General features: G+C 44.3%; 1 protein-coding gene across 2 annotated transcripts in view; it reads right to left on the reverse strand.

The window, feature by feature from the left end:
* Positions 1 to 582: 582 nt before the first annotated feature.
* The window catches only part of nlgn1 (neuroligin 1), a 384465-nt gene continuing 375998 nt past the window's right edge, over positions 583 to 9049 (reverse strand). For both annotated transcript variants that reach the window (XM_056275600.1, XM_056275599.1), the window contains 5 exons: positions 8771 to 9049; positions 7504 to 7664; positions 4227 to 4383; positions 2527 to 2604; positions 583 to 1185 (listed from right to left, as the gene is read on the reverse strand). The exon at positions 8771 to 9049 is cut by the window's right edge and continues 83 nt beyond it. In XM_056275600.1, coding sequence (XP_056131575.1) covers positions 583 to 1185; positions 2527 to 2604; positions 4227 to 4383; positions 7504 to 7664; positions 8771 to 9049 — 1278 coding nt within the window. The remainder of the gene's footprint in view (positions 1186 to 2526; positions 2605 to 4226; positions 4384 to 7503; positions 7665 to 8770) is intronic.

Genomic DNA, 9049 nt, shown 5'->3' on the forward strand with positions numbered 1-9049 from the left:
CTCTTCCCACCTCCGAGGTGCGTCTGATGCTCCGTTCTGCTTCCAGATAACAACGCTGAGCAGTCATTTGTCAAAGGATCCCGAAGGCCATATCTGTCACTTGCAAGAAAAAGTAGTTTACCTTGTTTTTGCTGCAACGCCAGAACAAAATAATATTAAAAATCCTCCTCTTTGTTCCAGCTTGACACGTCGTTTTTTTTTATTTTTTTTTATTTAATGCCGTAGTTTATCAGAAACATACTCTTGTACTTCGTTTTTTCCCCCTCCATGTTCTTTTTTTCCCCAATTTTCTACAAAAAAAAAACAAAACAAAAAAAAACAACATAATTAATTTGTATTTTTCTGGTCTTGACCGCCCCGGAAAAAAATCAGATATCCCCTAATGGTATTAAGAGGGTAGGGTAAAATCCCAGTATAACTCCATTTGTTTGACTGTGGCATCTCTGGGAATGCTTTCCAGTTCCTCGTGTAACCGTGTCTGTAAGCTTTTTCGCCTTCAAGTCTCTGCACAAGCAAAACAGCATTCACTTTTGCATCAGCCACCTCAATCTGTCCTGTCCATAAGAGGGTGCGTCCATGGGGCTATACCCGCGTGGTGGAGTGTGAGTGTGGATGCGGGTGGGGCAGCGTGTTGTTCTGTCCGCCGCTGGGGTAGGTGTTGAAGGAGTGGAGGGAGGTGAGCCCCCCCATGGTGCTGGGGATCATGGTGATGGTGTTTGGTGTCATGAGTGGGATGTCGTCCGGCGAGCGCCTCATGGCCAGCGTGTAGTCCGGTGGGCAGGCAGTCCTCAGCACCACGTCGTGCGGGTGCAGGGTGTCCCCGACCGCCCGGCAGTCGCGGTCCAGCTCCGAGTGCTGCTTCATCTGCAGGGACATGATCTCCTCCTCCTGGTTGTGGGCCAGGTCGTTGGCGGCACTGCGCTGGGGGCTGCATCGCCTGTGGACGTCGTGGCGGCGCTTGTCCTTCTTGTAGTAGAGTGCGGCGAAAGCAAGGATGTTGAGGAAGAGCAAGGAGGCTCCCACGGCGATGGTGACGGACAGCTCGGTGGAGTAGTCGCGCTGGTCCACCAGGTGCGGCTGATTGTGGCTGTCGTGGTTCTCAGTGGGGAACGGCGTTGGGTTGGGCCTCTTGGTCACCATCACCTTCGTCTTTGGAGTTCTGTTGGTGGCCTCTGGTGGGGGCACCTGGAGGGAAGATTATGATGGTGATTATCAACCTCGTCTGCTGCTCTGTACAACATTTTGAAAAATGAAGGTGATGACTGAAGTAAAATCTATTACTCATGTTTGATAACCTGTTAAAAAAAATGTAGTCATCACTGTATGCCTGCGATCTTTAATCCAACATTTCACTTTATTTTTCAGTCTGCACTGTGGACACCTGATAAATAAACTACTGACATGTGTATTCATTGCAAATCAAAGGCTGTTTGTCATGAAAAAAGGCCAAACGTGAAATCTGAATTCATGTCTTTTACAGACAATATGCAAATAAATCCAACCTCTTTGACCACAGTAAAGTTTGGCTTAAAGACAATGTAAAATGAAAACTGACCTTCTTATCTTGATAGCTCATTTCCCCAGTCATATAATGCCAAAATTCGACAACTTATACAAAACAATCACCAAAAATCAGCTCCTTATATATTTTATATCAAAATCGAATCACCTTAATTTCCTCTAAAACGGCCATGTTTTTGTGACTGTGTCACCAGGTCTGAGCGAGGGGGCGAGCAACAGTCCAGCCAATAATATCATAAAATGTTTTGCAACGTCCTATCAAACCACACCCCTCCATATGTGTTGTCCCGCCCTAATATCCAGTTTAACCTGTTTGTAAAGTGATCGTTGCCAGAAGACATGTTGAAAAAGGGTGTCTTGCCCAAAATGTCCACGTGGCAAAATTAAAAAGTTCAAATTGCAGTGCTGTCCTGAGTTTTTTCTCTTTTCTTTTAGACCCCCCCCCAGACTACCACATGCCTCCTCCCATACATGTGGAGTTGCCAGCCGCTTCTTTTCACCTGACAGTGAGGAGCTTCTCCAGGGGGACGTAGCGTGTGGGAGGATCACACTATTCCCCCCCAGTCTCTCCCCGAACAGGCGCCCCAACTGACCAGAGGAGGCGCTAGTGCAGCGACCAGGACACATCCACATCCGGGCTCCCACTCGCAGACACGGTCAATTGTGTCTGTAGGGACACCCGACCAAGCCGGAGGTAACACGGGGATTCGAACCGGCGATCCCCATGTTGGTAGGCAAAGGAATAGACCGCCACGCCACCCAGATGCCCAAAGTTTTTCTTTGTATGTTTTATAATATGATGATACAAATATGTTGACGTTTGTAAAGTGATGACTGACAAACTAGTCAGTACATTTCAGCTTCACCTTGCTTGCTTTCATAACACAGTATCAAGGGACGTTGCTGAGGTCACGGACGATTCTTGTCCACCTTGCTGGTGGCAGGGTTCATTTGAATAGTGAACTTTTGGAAAAGGGTTCGACCTTCAGCGGCTTTAGTACAGACCTTGGTGGTAGTGGGGATGAGCTGTGTGACCTCGTTGAGGCTGTGGAGATGAGGGACCAGCTCCAACCACAGGTTGACCTGAGTAGATCAGAGGTGAGGAGAGAAAGGAGAGGACGGGCAGAAGGAGGGGAACGGGAATACAGTGATGGAGAACAGATGAGTAAAAGAGAATATAGAAAATAAAGAGAACGGGTTGGAACAAAACAAAAATGGATTTATTGCAGGATGTGTGTGGTCGACACTGCTGTTTAGTGATGGACATAGGAAACATAGCTTTAATATGTTGTGATGTCATATATGGTCATATTTTATTGTCATTTTACATGTCATAACACTTCAACATGGATTCAATAACATGAACACTTTGTGAATATTAGTTTTGTTTCGTCCTGGCAAAGTTGGACGAAAATTGGACTTGCTCACTGTCTTTGGTAGCATCTTAAAAAAAAAAAACAAGTTCAAACTTGTTATCCTTGGATGGAATTTAATTTTTTTTGTTTTTGTTTTTTAATTAATTTCTGATTTTCCCCTTTTTCTCCCAATTTAGTGGCCAATCTAATCCTATTTTAGTTCAAACACCCATCCGGGTAGGATTTAATTGAGGCTAAAAGAAAAGGTTGAAGGAAGGCATCCAAATAGCCCAAAATCCTAATTTTCCATTGATGTAAAAGTTCAACATGCCAAAGCCAATGATGTTGCACTTTTATGCTGCCATCATCGAGTCCATCCTCACCTCCTCCATCACTATCTGCTACGCTGCTGCCACTTCCAAGGACAAGGGCAGACTGCAGCGTATCACTCGCTCTGCTGAGAGAGTGATTGGCTGCAACCTGCCGTACCTCCAGGACCTGTACGCCTCCAGGACACAGAGGCGAGCAGGAAAGATCATGGCTGACACTTCCCATCCAGGCCATGGTCTCTTCAAATCACTCCCCTCTGGCTACAGGTTAAGGTCTATAAAAACCAGAACCTCGCGCCACAAGAACAGCTTCTTCCCTACAGCAGTAGGCCTTTCTAACAAGCCCCCAGACACCCAGATACTGACACTGCTGCCCTCCCACCCCCATACCCCTCTTATCTCCCCTGCTGGGCTCTCTGTATATGGACACCCTGCATAAAACCTGCACTACCCCGTAAATAACTTCTTAATATGCTAATTTAACTGTTTGCATATACAGCCCCCGCTACCCAGTACCGGGCATCAGGGGCAATAAGGTTACTTTTATTGTATTCTATCTTGTATTATATATATATATATATATATATATATATATATATATATATATATATATATATAAATTATTTTTAACTTTTATCGTCACTATTTGCTGTTAATGTTTCCCTCCTGTGCCAACATACCAAGAAAAATTCCTCCTATGTTCTTGTACATGGCAATAAATCTGATTGTGATTCTGATGACTACCAGTATTCACTTCCTAAGCATAATTTTGTGTCTGTGTGTTTTTGTATTGTAAATCCATGAGGTGAGAGTTCAACAACATGTCACACAACATGTATTGTCATTTCATAACCGTGCCTTTCACTGAGTGCATCTACAAGTTTAATGTTATCAGCATATTGAATATGCTGGTACTGTTAATAAGTTGATTCATTTTAAATAGTTGTTCTCCGTCTTTGCTTTTGAGTTAACGTGTGTATATACATTAAAAAAACACACACACTTTTGGCTCTTGTGGTACCTTATTAGCGCGGTAGTGCTCCTTGACGCGAGGCTTCAGTCCAATGTGCAGGTACAGCTGGTCTTTCTGGTTGTAGCGTGTCCACGCCACCTCTTCAAACCGGTTGGGCTTCGTATGAATGAACTTGGTGTCCTGGGGCACAGGCTGGTTTGGGTCACTGGTCAGGAAACAAAGGGAGAGAGAACCAAAACAGTAAAAAAAAAGATAAGAGTATAAAACCGCTAACATGTTTGGCAGGGATGAATTTAAATTGGTCACAATGCAAACACAGAGTACATCTTTTTTGAAAAAGGGTACCCAAAATGACTGACAGGACAGGGGATTTCTTCTGGGGAATCGAACTCTAAATATCTTAAATTGATTTTTTAAAGGGTTACTGATTGACGGTAAATATTTCAATAAGGGTAATAGTTCTGCTTTCGCGCTAGCCATGATGTCGTCACTTTTCATAAAAATCTCACGTTGGAAAACAGGGCTGTCACGATATCAGATTTTCACTACATGATTATCGTGGCCAAAAGAATTCACGATAACAATATTATCACGACATCTATAGAAAATTTAAAAAAAATAATGTTATCAGTCAAATTCATCTTTGACTTTATTGTGCGTTTTGTCTTTTTTGGCAAATGAATTACATTCAAAATACGTGTGTAGGGAGGTGGAGGGAGAGTCTGTGACCACAACTGTACAATAGTGTATAAAAAGAACAATTACACTTAATGACTAGTGAAAAGGCAACCAGATGAACTGATAAATAAAAGATGCACAGGGCCCAACATCTGCCATCAACACACCGTCACCTGAAACAACACCACTTGCAGGAGCAGAGGACAGAGAGTTTGTGTGTGAGACCACAGGCTGACAACTGACCACTCTGATGTACTGTGACTTAATGTCCGCTGACCATGTCCTTACACCATTTTTCCTCTTTCCATTTTTCATGACATGATTCTGCACGGCAGTAGTAGCCACACACTGTGGTAGCAGCTGGCTAGCTAGTTACTGCATCACGTCAAGTGTGTGTGTGTGTGTGTGTGTGTGTGTGTGTGTGTGTGTGTGTGAGTGGGGGGGGGGGGTTTACAAAGTGAGAACGGAAAGAAATGGTGATTTAAGAGTTGCTGGATTATTTTTATGACATTATTATATCTGTATTGTTAACATGACATTCATTCATTCATTCATTATGCAAATGCTTATCCTGCTCTCAGGGTGGCGGGGATGCTGGAGCCTATCCCAGCAGTCATTTGGCGGCAGGCGGGGAGACACCCTGGACAGGCCGCTAGGCCATCACAGGGCCCACCCATACACACACACACACACACACACACCTAGGGACAATCCAGTATGGCCCATTCACCTGACCTACATGTCTTTGGGCTGTGGGAGGAAACCGGAGCACCCGGAGGGAACCCACGCAGACACGGGGAGAACATGCAAACTCCACACAGAGGACGACCCAGGACGACCCCCAAGGTTGGACAACCCCGGGGCTCGAACCCAGGTCCTTCTTGCTGTGAGGCGACCGCGCTAACCACTGCGCCACCGTGTGTTACCATGACATCATATTTCATTTTTTAAATATCACGGTTAGTGTCAATACCGGTATACCGCGACACCCCTATTGGAAAATAAACTCTTCGAACAGGATTTAAACAAGACAGTTAAAGCCAAGCCGTCCTACTGACTGAAAACAGCAGTGGTGTTCATTTGAATAAAACCTGACTAGCTCTACTTTTTCTGGTTTCTACTCCAGCTATTGTTGTAACTGGGAAGCTACTGGAATCAGAGAATTATCTTGTTTTCCTCCCATCTGGCATGCCCATATACGTGTACAGGCTCAGTAGCTGTCATATAAAAGCTATAATATCCACATTCTTCACTTTACAGTCTTTATTGAGAATGTGAGTACATCAGTGAGCGACGCTAACGGCGGCACATTCAGAGTCTGCTAGCGCCCCATTGTCTCCAAACAGCACACGGAGCCGGCCAGACCTCATCAGGAACGCTCTCGGCCATTCAAAGTTCACGGTGGCATAAATCTCCCAGGCGCCCTACGTTTCATGTCAATTTAAAGTTATATATGTAGATCATTAGTGTTTTCGTGCTCCCCTCAGGGCTATTGGGCAGTGCAGAGAAAGAGACAATGTTCCCCATTACACTCTTCTAAAAACAATTTCCACCACGAATTTAGGCTGAAAGGCAACGAGAGACAGAAAGGAGAACAAGGCATTTTAATTTTTGTCCAATTGAGAACGTCACTCTTCACGCAACTGCAAATGTAACTCCCGACAGATCGTGCACATCTGCATGGAATACTAATTATCCTGCACAGCCCACGAATTACAATCATGTGTTGTTATCAAATACGGGCTAATACTGAACAAACTCAGATACAATTAAATTACAACAGCACAGCACAATGTGTGATAGTAATTACGTTTATCTGCATTCCTATAATTGTAAGATCTCTTACTACAACGCCGTTACCCAGAACAATGTGCTGAAGTGACACATTGCCTGACATTTTTCAGCAACATGTTGTGCGTTTGGATGCATTTTGAAGCCCGTAAATTAGGCCCTCCCATAGATAAGGAATCGGAAATACGATTGGTGGATCAGTACAGCGTTTGTGTTTCATAAGAAGGTGGAATGAAATATATTATATAGCCATGTAATTAGTGTCATTCCAGACAATGTAGACTTCTTCTTCTTCTTTTTTTAATTTCCCTGGTGTACTCTCCAGAACTCGTCTTCACCACCTTTTCTATTTTTGAAATCAGATGAGTGTGTTAAAGGTCCTGTGAAATGAACATCTCTTTTTTAAAAATTCTTGTTACCCCTTATATCTGCACTTAATTTACATCTATTTAACAGTGTGTTCTACAAATTCACACACACACACACACACACACAATATATTTTGTTGTTTTTCTCTTCCTAACAAGTAGAATAATTTTTCAGTCACATCTTCCTACGCTTGCGGGTGTTTGCAAAAAAAAAAAAAAAAAGTCAAAAGAATTAACGGAAGAAAGACTGGGAAAACACAAGTGATTTTCTACCACCAAACTGAAATAAACCAGTGGCATAGCAATGTCCAAATCACTGCCGTTTCATGGCGAGAATGTTCCCATTTCATGGAAATTTTTTAATTCTCTTTGGAGGACAGTTGTTGTTCCTTAATACTGGAAGCACCGTGCTTTAGCTCACAAGATCTACAAATTCCAGAACTGAATGGCAAACCTGAGAGGAACCAAGGCTGTAATGCATCGTTTACCCTGTCTTGGCAAAGTTGGTCCAGTAGGTCATGACCACAGCGCTGAGCATCACGTCATTCTTGGAGAAGTTACAGGGAAACAGCTCCGTGGGTCCAATCATCGGCAGGCCAAACACGTACGGGATCTCGTCCCCGTGCGCTGCATCTGCCCACGGAGGCACCTAATGACAAACAGCTAAATTAATTAGAATCGCTTCTGTTGGACAAACACATTACATCAGAGGGCATTTTTCTTTTGGCGTCGACACACGACCGACGGTGTGACGAGATTCACAAACACGGAGGTCAAGAGGGAGTGGAGAAGGGTGGGGTGATATACTTTCTTGAATAATGTGACATGTGATGAAGGCTTTGAGCAGAGTTTGAAACCCAAATTATCGACACTGTTCCAAGTTTGCCCCCCCCCTCCCAAAAAAAGGAGGTTCATTCATTTGAATACTGTTCCCGTTGAAATGAGTGTAATGTAGAGCAGGGCTGAAGTCAGCCTACTCAAAGCACAGGGAGTTCCCCAAAAAGCGGGCCGTTTCATTTTGAGCACAGGATACCTTACGGATGCCGGCATTTGACCTACTGTGGCGGTGAATACACCACACACCATGCAGTATACTAAAACCTAGTAATTTAGTGGAACAATCACCAAATGGTAGACATTCCAGGTTTAAAAATATCATATGGTAGTGCGTATGAGCTAATTTTGATCCCGAGGTAACTAACTGATGACTGGTTTCATTGAATACATGAGCTGGACTTTTTGGACATTACATTTTTCGGGGTAAATGCAGTTCTCCTGCAAAGATTTACTCGCCAACGCCAACATGAAAATAAAAATCTGACCAGTAAGTTTTTAGTCAAGGTCTGATGAATGACAGGTCTAACAGCAACCTGTGCCAGAATCTGTCACACCTTATCCCTAACTAAAATACTGTACGAGCCAAAAGACAGCTAACATGTTCTGAAGTAACACCATCGGTTTTTCATGTTAAACATTCTGCACAAAGGCTCCGCCGATAAAAGCTGTCCTCTAATGTCTCTCCCCATCGCTAGATCTATCTAAAGAGCACTGTCTGCACTTTCAGAAAAAGGGGTGCAATGCTCAGAAGCATTAGCCAGACGGGCAGCCCACCCATCTGGCGCTGGAGCAAAGGTTAGCTACATTTTGTTGCTGTCTAATTACCTGCTAATTAATCCAGCCCTCCGAAAATAAATAAATAAATAAAGACAGAGAGTGGTATGCTAAGATTTGACGCAGAAAAACCAAATCACCCACCTGCTCAGTCTGACAGTGGTGGTAGAAGGCGTAGAAGTAAGTCGGCGACCCAAAGCTGGAGTGCAGGTCGGCTGTGGCCACCGCCGGCGCCACCCACTGGTGATCCGTGAACAGCGCGAGCAAAGTCTTCCTCCGGGTCTCCGGGTTGTGCCGGTCAGCCCAGTCCGTGTACATGAACTTGATGGTTTCCCGCAAGATGTCCTTGCCCTCGGGGTAGCCATAGAGGTCGTCCACGAAGCTGGACACGGCGTAGTCGAAGTCGTTCGCCTGGACACCGTT

Source organism: Lampris incognitus, chromosome 3 (genome assembly GCF_029633865.1).
Source record: "Lampris incognitus isolate fLamInc1 chromosome 3, fLamInc1.hap2, whole genome shotgun sequence".
Taxonomy (NCBI): domain Eukaryota; kingdom Metazoa; phylum Chordata; class Actinopteri; order Lampriformes; family Lampridae; genus Lampris; species Lampris incognitus.